Here is a 16,014-nt window from a genome sequence, read left to right as displayed (position 1 = left end):
AGCTCTTTGTTCAAATTCAGCAATCAGTGACAGTGAATAAAATACTAGAAGCACAGAATTTTTTGAGTAATTTCCTCCCTTTTCTGGGACTGCATCTAACTCTTTGATTTCAGGGTAGAGATTAAATAAGCTGGGTACATGAGCGAACCTCCAGATATATTGAAAATATTCCCATCAGCCTGCAAGCACTTTGGAAGTCCACGCTTCTAGGAAGCAGCACACAGCTTTCTTCATATGAGTCAGCAGTGTGCCCTTGTTGCCAAGAAGGCCAATGGCATTTTGGGATGTATAAGTAGGGGCATAGCGAGCAGATCGAGGGACGTGATCGTCCCCCTCTATTCGACATTGGTGAGGCCTCATCTGGAGTACTGTGTCCAGTTTTGGGCCCCACACTACAAGAAGGATGTGGATAAATTGGAGAGAGTCCAGCGAAGGGCAACAAAAATGATTAGGGGTCTGGAACACATGACTTATGAGGAGAGGCTGAGGGAGCTGGGATTGTTTAGCCTGCAGAAGAGAAGAATGAGGGGGGATTTGATAGCTGCTTTCAACTACCTGAAAGGGGGTTCCAAAGAGGATGGCTCTAGACTGTTCTCAATGGTAGCAGATGACAGAACGAGGAGTAATGGTCTCGAGTTGCAGTGGGGGAGGTTTAGATTGGATATTAGGAAAAACTTTTTCACTAAGAGGGTGGTGAAACACTGGAATGCGTTGCCTAGGGAGGTGGTGGAATCTCCTTCCTTGGAAGTTTTTAAGGTCAGGCTTGACAAAGCCCTGGCTGGGATGATTTAACTGGGAATTGGTCCTGCTTCGAGCAGGGGGTTGGACTAGATGACCTTCAGGGGTCCCTTCCAACCCTGATATTCTATGATTCTATGATGATTCGTGGTTCTGCTTCCTGAATAGGAAAAGAACATGAAATAACATTACATAAGGGTTTATTTTATTATACTCACTATGACTGCACAAACACATCCCCTCTAAATACTGTCCTGTTGAATATAACGAGATAAAGCTGTGTGCTAAAATGTAACCCCAAAGAAGTCCCTATTATGGTATAGGTCTGCACAGACACACTTTCTAGAAAAGCACTCCTTCACACAGCTAACCGCCTTAGATTTTCAAAACACAAGGCAGGGTGACGGTACCTGTGCCTTTCAGAATTCTTTTTCTGCTATCTCGGAGAGAGGGAACTCTTGGCTGCACATGAGCTATTAATTTTCATGCTGGGTCTTAGCATGAAACAAACAAACAAGCCTCTGAAGTTTAAAAAAAAATGTTTCAACATTTCAGCATCCACTTCACTGAGCATGGACCAGGGATGTTCTTTAGTCCAGCCTTTAAATTAAAAAGGGATACTAGCCCTCATCCTTCAGTACACACAGCACCCACAACTGCCTTGAATTAGAGAGAAACTTCCAACATGGGAATATTTTAGTGCACATTCCAGGCATTCTTTGAGAAGCCCATTTTGGGAGTCTTACATCCTCCACTTAAACATCTGGTATTGGTCACTGCTGAAGGCCAAATACCAGGCCAGTTGGATGGTTAGTCTGATTTGGTGGCATGGCAGTATCTATATTCCTAAAGGTTTTAAATGAGGATGGTGGAGTCACAAGGTCTAACTGATCCCTGCATTACTCCAGTTTTATACTGATATGCCTCAGTTGAAATCTATAGAGTTAAACTGGTTTAAAACGGGAATAATGCAGTGAAGAATCAGACCACACAGAACACCCATCCAGCAGAAAGACAGACATTTGTGGTGTTTGGTGTAAGTTAAACACTGACTGCACTTATTTTAAACAAAAGTCTCACCACTACCAAAAAGAGAGTCGCAATGGACAACATCACCAGCCATTCTTACTGTAGGCCACTCTGTGATATTTTTGCTTATCCTATGCCTAAAATAGCAGATCTTATAAGATCATTGTATTCCTCTTCTAAATCTCTAAGATTTGATGTTTAAAATACAATGGATCAATAATCAACTACAACAAAAATTTCTGGAAAGTGGTGAGGAGTAAGGGTAGGTTTAGGTGGGGAAACATATTGGGGACTAGGAGTGAAAGCTAGAAGGAGAGTGAGCCGCAATCTCATTTCTTTTCTATACGTATTTATTGCCAAACTAATATAGGGATGTCAACAATCGGGGCAAGCTTTACAACAGAAAGTTCTGGAAACTGGTGAGGAGGAGGGGTAAACATAGGTGGCGAAACACATAGGGCAGTAAGAGTGGAGGATGTAGGTCAGAAGGAAGCACAACTGTTTTATATTTCTAAACGTGTTTATTGCCTAACAAACAGACCCAGAACCCAGCCGACGACACAAGTAATTCCTTCTCTCTCACAGAAATCTGAGGTAATGTAAATATTCATATAGACATAATTAGCTTTCTTTGAAACTTCTTCTTAACTATTTAAACCATGCCTGACAGGGCAGATTAAATTATAATAAATTAAATGTCATGCAGTAAAACAGGGATTGCACATTTGCACTGTAAATTTAATTTAGATTTCAGTTCTTAGAAAACAGAGTATAGGTATTATATACTTCAGAGTTTAAGAAAAGATGCTGATACAGGGCAAGTTAATCAATCAAAGGAAGAATTTTCTTGAGTAGATGACAATCCTGTTCCTTAAAATCTTAGATTAGTTAAGTAAGGATAAATATATTCAGGTGGTAGTTCTTGCTGTGAGATGGTACAACACAGCAAATTAATGGGCCAAGCACTAAATTGTTGTTCCCCTGAGGGGGAAGAAAAAGATTTTTATTCTGTCATCCTCTTGTTAGTCTTCTCATAACAAAAGAATCCATTATTTACTATGCTTTTGGATACTCCATAATGCACCTGTTGACAGCCACAGAAACCAAAGAGGCCAAGGACTGAGACCCAGATTATCAAAGGTATTTAGGCACCTAAAGATGCAGAGAGGAGCCTACCGGTATTTTCAAAAGCACCAAAGCAGGTTAGGTGCCTAAGTCATTTTGAAATCTTTATATAACAGTAAAGAGAGTGCATGATATGATTTGTGTGTCATACAAGTACCTAGATTGATCAAGGATTGATTTACAGCAGAAACTATAGGTCAGATATTCTAAGGAAGTTTGGAAAGTTAGTTTGTTATGATACAGAGAAAACAACGCACGCTAAAATCTTGGTTCCAATGAAGTCAAACTGTTACACTCTGTCTTCATATATCTGTCTTAGGTTTCAGCAATGGACTCTCTCTCAGCATCAAATGGTAGCTTTACTCTCAGCCTTTTCAAAAAGCTGAATGAATCTTTTAAAGGCAAAAACATTTTCTTTTCCCCTTGGAGTATCTCATCTGCTCTGGCCATGACTTATGTGGGTGCAAAAGGTAACACTGCAACCCAGATGGCTGAGGTAGGTTGTGAAATTTGACTATGTACTGTATATGTCTCGATATGACAAATGGTTCCTACACATGCTATAACAACCTGATATACTACAGTATTAAACACAATATCTTTGAAGGAATGGTGACTGGAAACGCTGGGTAGATTACAGGGAAGAACAAATTCACTGCAATTTTAACTAATTTCAGAGTTTCCCATCCAATTCTACCAGGAGAAAACATCTTGCTGGTAACTCTCTGTACCCCACACTGTTCAGGTACTCTGGGCCAGATCCAGTGTTCTGTTCAAAGGGAAAGCTAAAATGAAAGGTCAGGTTCTAAACTACTGGGGCAGCTCCCTGTAAAGGGGAGTTCCAGGTGGCAGCTCCTGGCCCTATTGGCTTGGGAGCTTTCCTGAGGTGAATGGGGGCTTGGTTGATCCTGGGTAGTTGAGTGGCTTCTAGTAACTTTTCCAGGTGTCTCCTTACCTTCCCTAGGCAGAGATCTCCTTTATTTACCTCAGTTTGCCAGAATTCTCTTTGGATTGAGGTTCTCTGAATCCAACAGGTAACCCACTGAGGGGGAAAAGTCTTCTACTCACACTGAGGACCCATCATTTCTCAACACCTTCACTAGCCCCTGCAACTCACTTGCTCCCATACTTCCCAGAGTGGTGCTGCTGGTTTGCCAGATAGGAGCTGCCCCAATAGTTTAGAACCTGATCTTCCATTTTAGCTTTCCCTTAAAACTCAATTTAACATTATTTTAAACATGTTTCTAAGATGTGAATATCAGCGTTCTGTACATAAATAAATGCCAATACTGAAAATGTGGCTTGGTTCGTCCATAGCTCTTCCATGACAGTTGTCTTACATGCACAACTGAAACCTTTTCAGTTTAGTCCTATTTCAGTCTATTTACATTTGCCTGAATTTTGTTAATAAAAATGATAAAGTTGCATAACCATTGTAATTTGCAGGGATCATACCTTGAATTGTGTTTTGTTGTTGCTGCTACCTATGTTTTGAGCATAAATGTATCTGATCATTACCATTTGATGGCTCTGTGACTACACCTTTATATGGCCATTCCGTGTATTATGCAACTAAACTGCATTTGTATTTTTAATATAGGTTGTAAACCCTTGGGGCAGCACTGAGCCTTTATATATCGTACAGCATCTAGCACAACAATGATGCCCAATAATAAACAGAGTATAATAATACATGGCTGAAGCCATCATGAATTTCACATGGTCTCACCATATGTTTAAGTTAATTTCCACCTGATTCATAATGATGATCTGTTATTAAGCCAGCAATATGGCTGTGTGGTTATGACCTGGGTCTCAGTTATATTCAAATCGTCATTGAAAATCATAGATATAGTGTCCTTAGCAGGCTAAGTAGCAACCATCTTTGCTGACTAATTATAATAAATTTGAGGTTTTGACAATTAGGTCACTAGAAATCAATTTGTGTGTACATTTGTCTTAGATAGCTGTCTTCAAATATATTTACTATCTTTACAAACTCTGCTTGCAGGTGCTTCATTTTAAGAAAACTACAGGAACCGGAGGAGGCTGTTTGCAGGTGACAAGAACTTCTCGTGGGAGGCCAAAGAAAAGGAGGATGGTATTCTTTAGAACAAAAATATCAGAGAAACAAATCTGCTGTTCTTTGGGAATAGGAAAGTTCAACAGCAGCATCAGTTTGAATCATGCTATTGGTTGTTTGTTTTCAGCTTACATCTATATTGACTCCCCCTCCCCCAAATTGTAGTTAATAACCAATTAAGGTTGCTTAAGTGCAAAACACACACACTCAAACCTTCAAAGGCAGGAAAGGCACCTTGATTCACACTCCTGAACAGCAACGCAATACACCACTGACTCTGCACCTCCCCAGGGAATGCCCTTCCACCTCACACATGTACAGATGGAAACACACACAGACAATTCCTCTAACCCACATTGCAATGCAAAACCTGAACTCTGACCTCAGAGACTGGATAGCTACAGACATATCCTGCAGGAATATGTGCAGTTGTAAAGGGTATGATGTGTTGATATAAAGAGGGAAAGCATGATGTGGAAGTTAAGGCAGGAGAGGGATATGTGACAATATATAGGGAGTATAGGGAAGATTTGGAAAGTGCTTGTGGAAAGGTAGGAGAATGGCCAGGTGCATGTAGTGTTGGAGAGATGGGGCGGAGGAGACGATACCCTAATTTCCCCAGCAGATGCATTCTGATGGATCTGCCTTGGTTCATTAGACCAGAGTGGGGAGCTGCCTGAGGTGTTCTGCTCCTCAGACAGCCCTAAGGACAAGCCCCTTTCCTCTCATCATTTTGGGAGTGGGTCAGGGATAGGGGTGAATGTTCTTCCTGAAGATGTCTCAAAAGCCTCTGTGCCAGCATTTTCTGCAGATGAACCAGCTGTAATTCGTCAGCAGGGAATCCCTGGCTGCTGAACTAAGGATGGTTTGTTAGACAAAGTCTTCTGCTTTTTAAGAGAAACAGAGGCCTCTATCTCTCACCTTCTAAGTTCCCTAACTTGCTCCCCTTTAATAATCCCTCAGTAATGGCACTCCGTTGCTGCTTCTCATGCTGAGGGAAAGCTATTCCTCATCTCCAACACAGGTGTGCTCCATCAGAGATGTGATCTCCACCAGAGCTGGGTGACCTTGTGTTGAATATCACAGTCTTCATGGTGCAGGAGTAGAGCTCAAATTTTGAGTCCCACCTAAACTGCAGCTCTAAGTACTCACCTGATGATGTTTGTAAAGGTCTTTGCAGCAAGGGAGAAACTGATCTGCTCACTGTCCAGTGGAAACAATAAATCTGATTACAGACAATTCAGTCAAATGCACAGAGTCAATAAACAGAAAAAACAGAGTAATCCCTTCCCCCCAGTAACTTCTGACGACTGTAGTAATCTTAGTACAATACTTTAATAAAGAAATGTGATTTCCAAGTTCATTGTGTCCCTTTTAAAGGAACCTGAGGACTGCAAAACTGAAGACATTCATTCTGAGTTCCAGGAATTAATCTCTTTAATCAACAAACCCCAAACTTCTTACTTGCTTAAAACTGCCAACAGACAGTATGGGGAACAGACTTACCAATTCCTTAGTGTAAGTTGAATATTTTTATTAAGCTGAAGAGAAAGTTTTGAAAGATATTTATGACACTCAATACTGATCAAAATCCAAGATTATTAATAGAGCGGATTGAAAATTTTCCAAAGGAACAATTTGCCAATGGGAAATGCTGATGTGCTAAAACTGAAATGTTTTGTGGGAACGTATAGATTTTGTCTACATTTCTGATGAAAAATTATCAAAACTCTTAATTTTGATAAAGTCAAAGTGCTTTGTTTTGACATTATCAGTTCAACTTTTATATTAGATAATATACATTTATATTATTACTTATAGTTCATATTATATACAATTGAAACAATAAAGCATTTCAACCATATTAAAATGGAAAATGTTCATGCATTCTAAGGCCAGAAGGGACCACAGTCATCATCTAGTTTGACTTCCATAGAACATCCCCAAAATAATTCCTAGATCAGATCTTTTAGAAAAACATTCAGTCCTGATTTTAAAATTGTCAGGGATGGAGAATCCACCATAAGCCTTGGTAAATTGTTCCAATGGTTAATTACTCTCACTGTTAAAAATGTACATTTTATTTCAAATCTGAATCTGTCTCGCTTCAACTTTCAGCCATTGGATTGTGTTATATCTTTCTCTGCTAGTCTGAGGAGCTCACTGTTATACATTTATTCCCTGTGTAGGTACTTATAGAATGTAATCAAGTAATCTCTTAACCTTCTCTTTGTTAAACTAAGTAGATTGAGCTCCTTGGGTCTATCACTACGTTTTCTAATCCTTTAACCCTTTTTGTGACTCTTCTCTGAACCCTCTCCAGTTTATCAACATCCTTCTTGAATTGTGGGCTCCAGAACTAGACACACAGTATTCCAGTTATTCTTATCATTACATCATTTTGATATTTCATAAAAGAATGTTTTCAGAATTATCCTTTCACAGGAAATTTCAAAATTTTAACTTTTTGTTCTGATTTGGGATGAAAGGAAATTTCCCATGGAATTGAAATAGAGATTCAATCAGTTCTAATTATCAAATATACGGTACCATAGATCTTACTTTTAAATTTTATCTAGCTTCAGTTGAATTATACTCTCTTTAGTATTGTAGCAGTTATGTTGTACAGCAATCTGAATTTTTTTAAGTGATGCCAATTTGAATTTATTTTAATAGCAAATTTTCTCTCCTACTTTTCAGGGATACGTAGAATTTGTTAAAAAATATTACCATGCAGAGCCACAAGCGGTTAACTTTGGAAACGCTGCAGAACAAGCCAGAAAAGAAATCAATTCCTGGGTTGAAAGCCAAACTGAGGGTAAGCTAAGGATAAACCACAGCTTTGCTCTTCTCCCACTATAGTTGCTGATTCCTTTTGGGTAGGTGGCTGCATTTCTACATGTGTTCCTCCTGTAGTCAGGCACTAGTGGAGCTAATGTGGAAACTGAAGAGAGAGAGGTGGACAAATGAACAGTTGAACAGCTTCTAGTGCCTGATCCAGAATTTTTTGAATTCAATGGAAAGACTCCCATTGGCTTCAATGAGTTTTGGATAAAATCAAGAAAGAACGAAAGAACGAAAGAAAGGGAGCAGCCTCTAGAACCTGATTTCCTCTAAAAAAATCAATAGCTCCCGCAGGGCCTCTGGTCTCATGGGCCACCATCACTACTGGAACTACAGGAGCAGGATTTATGATCATGGACTCCCTATTCCATGAGCCTGATTCTTCACAGCCTAGCCCCTTGTTTTATTTACTCCTGTGCAAAAGGAGGATGCAATGGGTATAAAATGCTACCATTCTGATTTGGCAGAGTTTTACACCCACTATCAACGAGTATAAGTGACTTCACAAGGGGAAAAGTAGTGGAGATTCAGGCTTTATATTTTTAAGATGCTGCATTATTTTAATTTCTTTCCAACATGTCACCTTGTGCCACAATAACAAAGATTGGTTTTAGAAATGGGTTTAAAGGCCAAATTAATTAAGTTTGAAAACTCACTCAGGGATCAGAGATTCTGAGGCACATACATTCTCAATGGATAACTAAAGAGAAAGCAAGATTAGAAATAGCCACTTGCTGTACTACACTGGAATAAAAACACCACTCTTCTCCTTTTGAAAGAGAAAATCCATAATCTGTTGCCCAGAGGTGCTGTTGATGGAAATACCACACTGATCCTGGTTAATGCCATTTACTTCAAAGGAAAGTGGGAAAAGAGATTTCTGAATGAAAACACGTCTGAGAATCCTTTCAGATTGAGCAAGGTATGTCCCACCAGTGCTAATGTTGTTGAGCAGTAAGAAACCTCCATATAGCATGAAAATCTTTCACCCACAGTTCATCTTCCATTGTAAAACTACTGTTAGCTCAAAGCATGGCCTAAAATAAATAGCTGTGACAATTTTAATATTTAGTTAGTACATCTACTGCATTGTTTAAGAAAAGATTTGAAAAATGGCGTTTAGCTTCAAGAGGAGACTGTTGTTTGTTCATATAATGTTATATGAACCTAGGGCCCATATAACATAGAAACATTAGTGAATATCCTGACTGCACATTAATGTGACAGCTGTGCAGCTCTATAGACTATGGTAACCTTTTCAAAAGCACCTACAGGACTTAGGAGCCTAAATCCCATTTTCAAAAGTGACTTAGGAGCCTAACACTCATTTAAAGTCAGAGGGACTTAGATTAAGGCTAGAAAGCACTGTTGTGATAGTCTAATCTGACTCTTGCCTAACACAGGCCACAGGACTTCTCTGTACTAAATTCCTGCTGCAAGTCCAATAACTGTACTTGAACTACTGCATATCTTTTAGAAAAATAGCCAATCTTTATTTTTTAAATTTCCAGTGATGGAGAATCCAACACAACCCTGGCAAGTTGTTCCTATGGTTAACTACTCCCGCTGTTAAATATTTGTGCCTTTATTTCTAGTCTGAATTTGTCTAGCTTCAACTTCCAGCCATTGGTTCTTGTTATACCTTTATTTGCTAGGTTGAAGAGCCCTATATTATCAGTTTCTGTTCCCCATGTAGATACCTATAATCTATGAACAAGTCACCCCTTAAAGTTCTCTATGATAAGTAAATAGACTGAACTCCTAAGGTCTTTCACTATGAGACATGGTTTCCAATCTTTTAATGATTCTTGTGACTCTTTTCTGAACCCTCTCTAATTTGTCAACATCTTCTTGAAGTGTGGACACCAGGACTACACACAGAATTCCAGTAGTGGGTTGCAGCAGCACCAAATAAAGAGATAATATAACCTCTATATTCCTACTTAATAGTCTTCTGTTGATACATCCAAGTATCACTGGAGCCCTTTTGGCCACAGCATCACACTGGGAGCTCATGATCCACTATGATCCCTAAATTCTTTTTCACCATAAGGCCCCATCCTGCAAGTATGGACTACATTCTTTGTTCTCAGATGTATGACTTTGCATTGGCCTGATTGAAATGCATATTGTTTGTCTGTGCCCAGTTTACCAAGCAATCCAGATAGGTCTGTATCAATGACCTGTCCTCTCTGTTATATACCATTCCCCCAATCTTTGTGTCATCTGCTAACTTCATCAGAAATGATTCATGTTTTTTTTCCAGTCATTGATATAAATGTTTAATACCATAGAGCCAAGAACCAATCCCTGTGGGACCCCACTAGAAACTCAACTGCTCATTGATGATTCAGTTTATACTTCCATTTTGAGACCTATCATTTAAAGAGTTTTAATCCATTTAATGAGGGCCATGTTGATTTTATATTGTTCTAGTTTATTAATCAAGGTGTCATGCAGTATTACTTAAACGTGTACAGAAATCTATTGTATCAACTCCATTATTTTATCCACCACACTTGTAATCTCATCAAAAAAAGATAGTAAGTTAGTTTGACAGGATCTATTTCCCACAAACCCATGTTGATTGGCATTAGTTGTATTTCCCTCCTTTGCTTCTTTCTTAATCAAGTCCAATATCAGCCCTTCCATTACTTTGCCCAGTATTGAGGTCAAGCTGACAAGCCTATAGTTACCCAGGGTCATCCTATTTACTCTTTTTTAATATCAGCACAACATTTGCTTTCTTCCAGTCCTCTGGAACTTCCCGTGTTCCAAAATGTTATTAAAAATCAACATTAATGGTCCACAATCTTCCCAGACAGCTCTTTTAAAACTTTTGGGTTCTATGGACCCCCTGATTTATAAATGTCTAGCTTTAGTGGCTGCTGTTTAACATTGTCCTTAGTTACTGTTGGAGTAGAAAGTATTTCATCATCATTTGATATGAATATATCATGTTTTTTTCCCAAATACAAAACAGAAGTATTTAACACTTCTGTCTGTTCCGCATTACTACTGACAATTCTACCATGTCCATATAGTAAAGGGCATATACCATTGCAAGAATTCCTTTTTTTCTTAATATACTTAAACTCCTTTTTTATTGTCTTTAACTCTGATGGTCATAGTTTTCTTTGTGCCCTTTGCCTTCCTTTATCAATTTTCTACACTCTATAGCTTCTAATATATATTCATTGTCCCAACTTTCTCTTCATTTGTTTTATATATTTATATATACATATATATAGGTGCTTTCACTTTTATACTAAGTCAACTGGTTTTCTAACAAACGCACCCATATTATTTGACTGTAGGGTTGTGACTTTTCAGTATATAGAAAAATGTTCTCAAACAGTTCCCTAAGTCACTTCTGAAAATGAGATTCAGGCTTCTAAGTAAGTTAGGCATTGAAACGCTGAATGGAGCAACACCTAAATACTTTAAAAACTGGTCCTCAAATACTATAGTGATGGGTGAAGTCTATAGATCTGGATATATCAATGATACAGTTTTAAACAAATGTGGGCTTAATTTCAACCATCATGGAGGGATTTAAAAGTTTGTGTGGGAACCAAGCAAAATGTCAGGAAAAACCTGACAGTCCTGTCTGGCTTGCACAGTAAGATTCTGGGTTCCTTCACACCTAAAACTCGGATTTAAAAGTTTGTGTGGGAACCAAGCAAAATGTCAGGAAAAACCTGACAGTCCTGTCTGGCTTGCACAGTAAGATTCTGGGTTCCTTCACACCTAAAACTCAAACTGGAACTCAGGAGTTGCAAACACATAGGAAGTGAAAGGACTTCATGAAAGTGTAAAGGACTTCATGAAACTCCTGCAAACCAAAATTACTGACTTTCTCATGCAGCTAAATATAGCACACACACACACACCTTTTGCACAGCACTGCTCCATAACTGAAACTAAGTGATCTTCCTGCATCCATGAAACTTTACAAACACTGAGTTTTTGTATTTATTATCCATGGGGCATCATCAATATCTGTAGAATCCACTTTACAACTGCTACTACTAAGCCACCAGAGAGTCAGCCAAAGGCAATGTTTTCTGTTCTGCCGGGGTGGAGAAGAGACCAAAGTAGCCCCTGCATGCAGTGACCTTTCTCCTTGTACTTAGAAGTTCCCCAGAATTTTCAGTGTTGGGAGCTGTGAGCCTCCCCCTGCTCTGTCTCCTCAAAAGTCTTCCCTGTAATAGGAACACTTGTCAGGAAACTCACTGAGGTGATCCTTGCAAAATTTTCCAGTTCCTTTGTCCCATCTTCTGTGAGTTATTATGCATGTACTGGGGAAGAGTGGAAGATGAGTCCAGGTCACAGAAAACAGTGCTTTGAGAGAAACAACAGGACAATTAATATTTTCTCATGAAAGGAACCCTGTTAAACCATGCAATCAACTTTGGTTCATAAAACTGTATTCAAAATTTTATTCTTATTTCATCTGAAGCAAGTCATAAAAATTTACTGCTAACCTGTATGTTTCAAAGAAAGAAGAAGTAATATTTATTTTCTTATGGAGATATACAATTTCACAGACCAAGACTAAACCAGTGCAGATGATGTTTCTGAAAGATACATTTCCAATATGCTACTTGGAAACAATGAAGGTCAAAATTGCTGAACTTCCATATGTCAATAATGACCTCAGCATGCTCATCCTATTACCAGATGATATTGAGGATAAATCTACTGGTCTGGAACAGGTAAAACCATTATATCATATTTCTGGTCGACGAAAGTGGAATTCAATGTTTCTTCAGTGTGAGACAGCTACGGGATAATGCTCAGCATAAGTTTAGCAACATCCTATACATTAATGCATACGGCTATAGACAAATGTATGGCATACAAGTGCCTTTTTGTGAGCAGGATAAGAACTGGGATGTGAAACTGAGCAGTTCTGATGACGATACCATCTAAGGTACAACGTTAAGAAGTATCATTGGCATAATGTATTATTATCTAGATGAAGCCCAAAAGAGTGCAAGGAATTTTCCAGAACAAACAGACCAGGTCTGTGTCCTAGAATAGCTTACAGCCTAGTTTCAGATGTGATGCAATGAGAGAATAACAAATCATAAGGAAGTACGGTGAGGAAGGAGAAAGCTTATAGCAGGGGGATAATTGGTTTCGTTATGTGCATGTTTTGTGGATTCCATAAAGTTATATGTGTATTTAGGGAATACATGATTCTCTAGTGTGATATGCAGGATTTTCAGAATTCTGTTGAGATACCTGCATTACTCTTGAGTGGGAAGTGTAGTACTTGTTATACATTATGTGGTGATTCCCCTAAACAAGAATTCCATACTGGTTATTGAAGCCAGTTCTTTTGTCCAGTTTCTGTTGCCTGGGTAGCACAAAGTAGACCACAATCTGACTCTCTGGCCCCTTGCAGTTAATACTCTTCCAAGAGCTGTACTCTCTTTCTCTGTTTTCTGTGCTCTCTTTTTCTAGTGAAATAATTAATTAGTAACCCACCTCACAAGGGACTAAGCTCCTCACCGCAGATGCTGAGTGCCTCCAACACAATGGGAACCGAGAGATCTTAACAACATGAAAAATCAGATGCTCCGTTTGCAAACACATCAGGGCAAGGACCATATCCTCTTACTTGTCTGCAAGACCCTGTGAACACCAATCATATATAGTTGCAATGGGAGAAGACTTCCTTGCACGCACATGTAGATGTTCTATTAACATTAACAAGAGCTCTATATGTGCATAAGGGAACATTCCCATGTATGTTTACATAGAAAAAACAAGGAACCCTTGCTCTATGGACTCAATCCTGCACGTAAGGTCACCTCCAATTTAGATAAATGGGAGTGTACGTCACTGAGCACCTTGCAGGATCAAACCCTATTTGCATGTAGCACATCCTATAATAATGGCAATAACCATAGGGGCAGCTATGTATGTTTCATGCCTTTATCAGTTTTTCTCATTTACTCATGATTTCATTTTTGCCCTTTAATTGCCTAATTCCCTCTCTTTCTTAACTCACTGTAGCTAGAGAGGGAATTGACTTATGAGAAATTATCCAAGTGGACAAGCGCAGAAATGATGAAGACAACTGAAGTGGAGTTGTTTCTGCCCAGGATCAAGCTGGAAGAAAGCTATAACCTCAAGTCCACTTTGAGCAGCATGGGGATGAAAGATGCCTTCATTCTGGACAAAGCTGACTTCACAGGGATGTCTGAGCATAAGGATCTGTTTTTGTCACAAGTTTATCACAAGTCCTTTGTTGAGGTCAATGAAGAAGGTACTGAGGCTGCAGCTTCCGGTGCAGTTGTTGTAGTAGTGAGAGCATCTGTAAATGCCGTAAAATTTAAGGCAGATCACCCTTTCCTCTTCTTCATAAGGCACAACAAAACCAAGAGCATCCTTTTCTTTGGCAGATTCTGCTCCCCCTAGAATGTGTTACTTTCCGCTACCACATAGCATCATGTGTTCACCATGCAACTGGGAAATACATATTGAAGCCTGAAATTCAAAGCATAGGTCTAGTTTGCGCTTTTAGTTAGAGCCCTGAGCATGAGCTGCCTCTGTCAGGAGTAGCCCCAGAAGTAATTGTGCCTCAGACACACACTGAGGCACATTTTCTCCTGTGCTCCTCTGCTGCACTGAGGGGACAGTAATCTACTGCAGCCCATTACAGAGTGCAGCATACTACCCACAGCACTGAGACTGCTCTCCTGGCTAGTGTTATGGGGGCCAGTCATGGTTCTGTAGCCTCTGTCCCTCCCCACCCACTTGTTCACAAGACAGGAGAATGCACCTGGGCGTTCAGGCCATGACCTCATCCCCATGCCTGCAGACAAGATGGGGACAGGTCTAAAGCAGTCATGCAGAATGATTTTGGTGGGTGGGAGGCTCTTAATCTCTGCTACTGTTGCCCATGGACACATTAAACCCTACTACAGTCAAGCGCTTAATAATTAACTCTCTTATTCACAGGTATTGCAGGTCTGTATACAAAGGGTAATTGAAAACACAGTAAGTCTTGTTTGCAAATCCCAGGCACAAGGCCAGTTAATGATAGAGAGTCAGCATTAACTCTGAATTTCATATTTGCCTTGAGTTGCATTTATGAAGTTTCTTCCATCCAAAATATATTTTCTTTTGTTCTTTCAGAGTGTTAAAATAGAAATTTAACCTCCACACATTCTGTCCACAACATTCCATTTGAACTAGGCCATTCTGTCTACATGATAGATGCTGGACCATTTAAGAGTCAGTCTGCTGGACAAACACTGTACATTCATAAGTGCTAAAAGAGTTGTTAAATCAGTAACAACACTGCTCATAGAAGCACAGGAAAATCAACATTAGGCCAAATCTTCCCCCCATTGATTTCATTAGGAGTGTGATCTTGCTGACTGAAATGTTATCACATAGACCGTGATGAGTTTGTTAGAGATCTTATTGTCTGACATGTAATAAACTTGGAAGTGTACAAAAATGTTAACTATCTTCAGTCTAAATTTTCACTTTGAAAATTAACATTTTGGAAATTATTGTAATTTCATAAAATCTAAGGCAAAAGCATGTGAAATTCAGTGCTCCCTAGAGGCTCTTTAAACTAAACATTTATATTTACTAAGACCATACTTTACCTCCCTAAGGGCCCAATTCAGTTTTTCCTGATGTCAAAGGAAGGACTATGGATGAGGCACTAAACATTCTGCCAATGCTCTCTGACAATGTTGGCATAGAGTCAGTGAACTGGCCTAGCCTCCCCAGGCAGTGAACTTATCAACTTACTGTTTCTAGAGGGCTATGTAGGTGTGTCATGTTGCTCATACTAATATTTGTTCCTGTGCCTGATCTTTGGAAAATGTTTGTAAATTAGATTGTCCAACAGATCTGATGAGGACAACTGATGAACTTTCACCAGCATGCCTCCTATCTGACTATAATGGTTATCGACATATGATCTAACACCTGCAGCATTCAAACAATAGTAATGTTAATGTAATTACTGGTTGTAATTTGCACCCATTCCTAGATACCTGTATCAATAATAAAGTAGAAAAGTAGGCTTTCATTTCAAGAATGCAGTTTAGCAAAGATATCCCTGTTATTTACACAAATTGCAATGTGCTTTTAGCTGATATTTTACTCCATAACTCTAGTGTATGACTTGCAGTTAGAGCAATAAAAAAACACTGAGATTA

At 39.1% G+C, this 16,014-nt stretch overlaps 1 protein-coding gene across 2 annotated transcripts; it reads left to right on the top strand.

Annotated features, from left to right (window-relative positions):
- The first annotated feature begins 2,283 nt into the window (after positions 1–2,283).
- On the top strand, positions 2,284–16,014 carry LOC144261310 (heterochromatin-associated protein MENT-like). Of its 2 annotated transcripts, none has more exons than XM_077810728.1 (8): positions 2,284–2,361; positions 3,212–3,388; positions 4,904–4,951; positions 6,356–6,493; positions 7,676–7,793; positions 8,599–8,741; positions 12,370–12,537; positions 13,847–16,014. In XM_077810728.1, exons 2-8 carry the CDS (start codon positions 3,221–3,223, stop codon positions 14,249–14,251), a joined length of 1,188 nt encoding a protein of 395 aa, XP_077666854.1. In that variant the 5' UTR covers positions 2,284–2,361; positions 3,212–3,220; the 3' UTR covers positions 14,252–16,014. The 2 variants fall into 2 exon arrangements, with proteins under 2 accessions (XP_077666854.1, XP_077666853.1); XM_077810727.1 differs by having other exon boundaries at positions 4,904–4,993.

This window comes from Eretmochelys imbricata, chromosome 2 (genome assembly GCF_965152235.1).
Source record: "Eretmochelys imbricata isolate rEreImb1 chromosome 2, rEreImb1.hap1, whole genome shotgun sequence".
NCBI classification, from domain to species: Eukaryota; Metazoa; Chordata; order Testudines; family Cheloniidae; genus Eretmochelys; species Eretmochelys imbricata.
The sequence above is the reverse complement of the archived record's forward strand: the minus strand, read 5'-3'. Positions and strand labels throughout refer to the sequence as shown.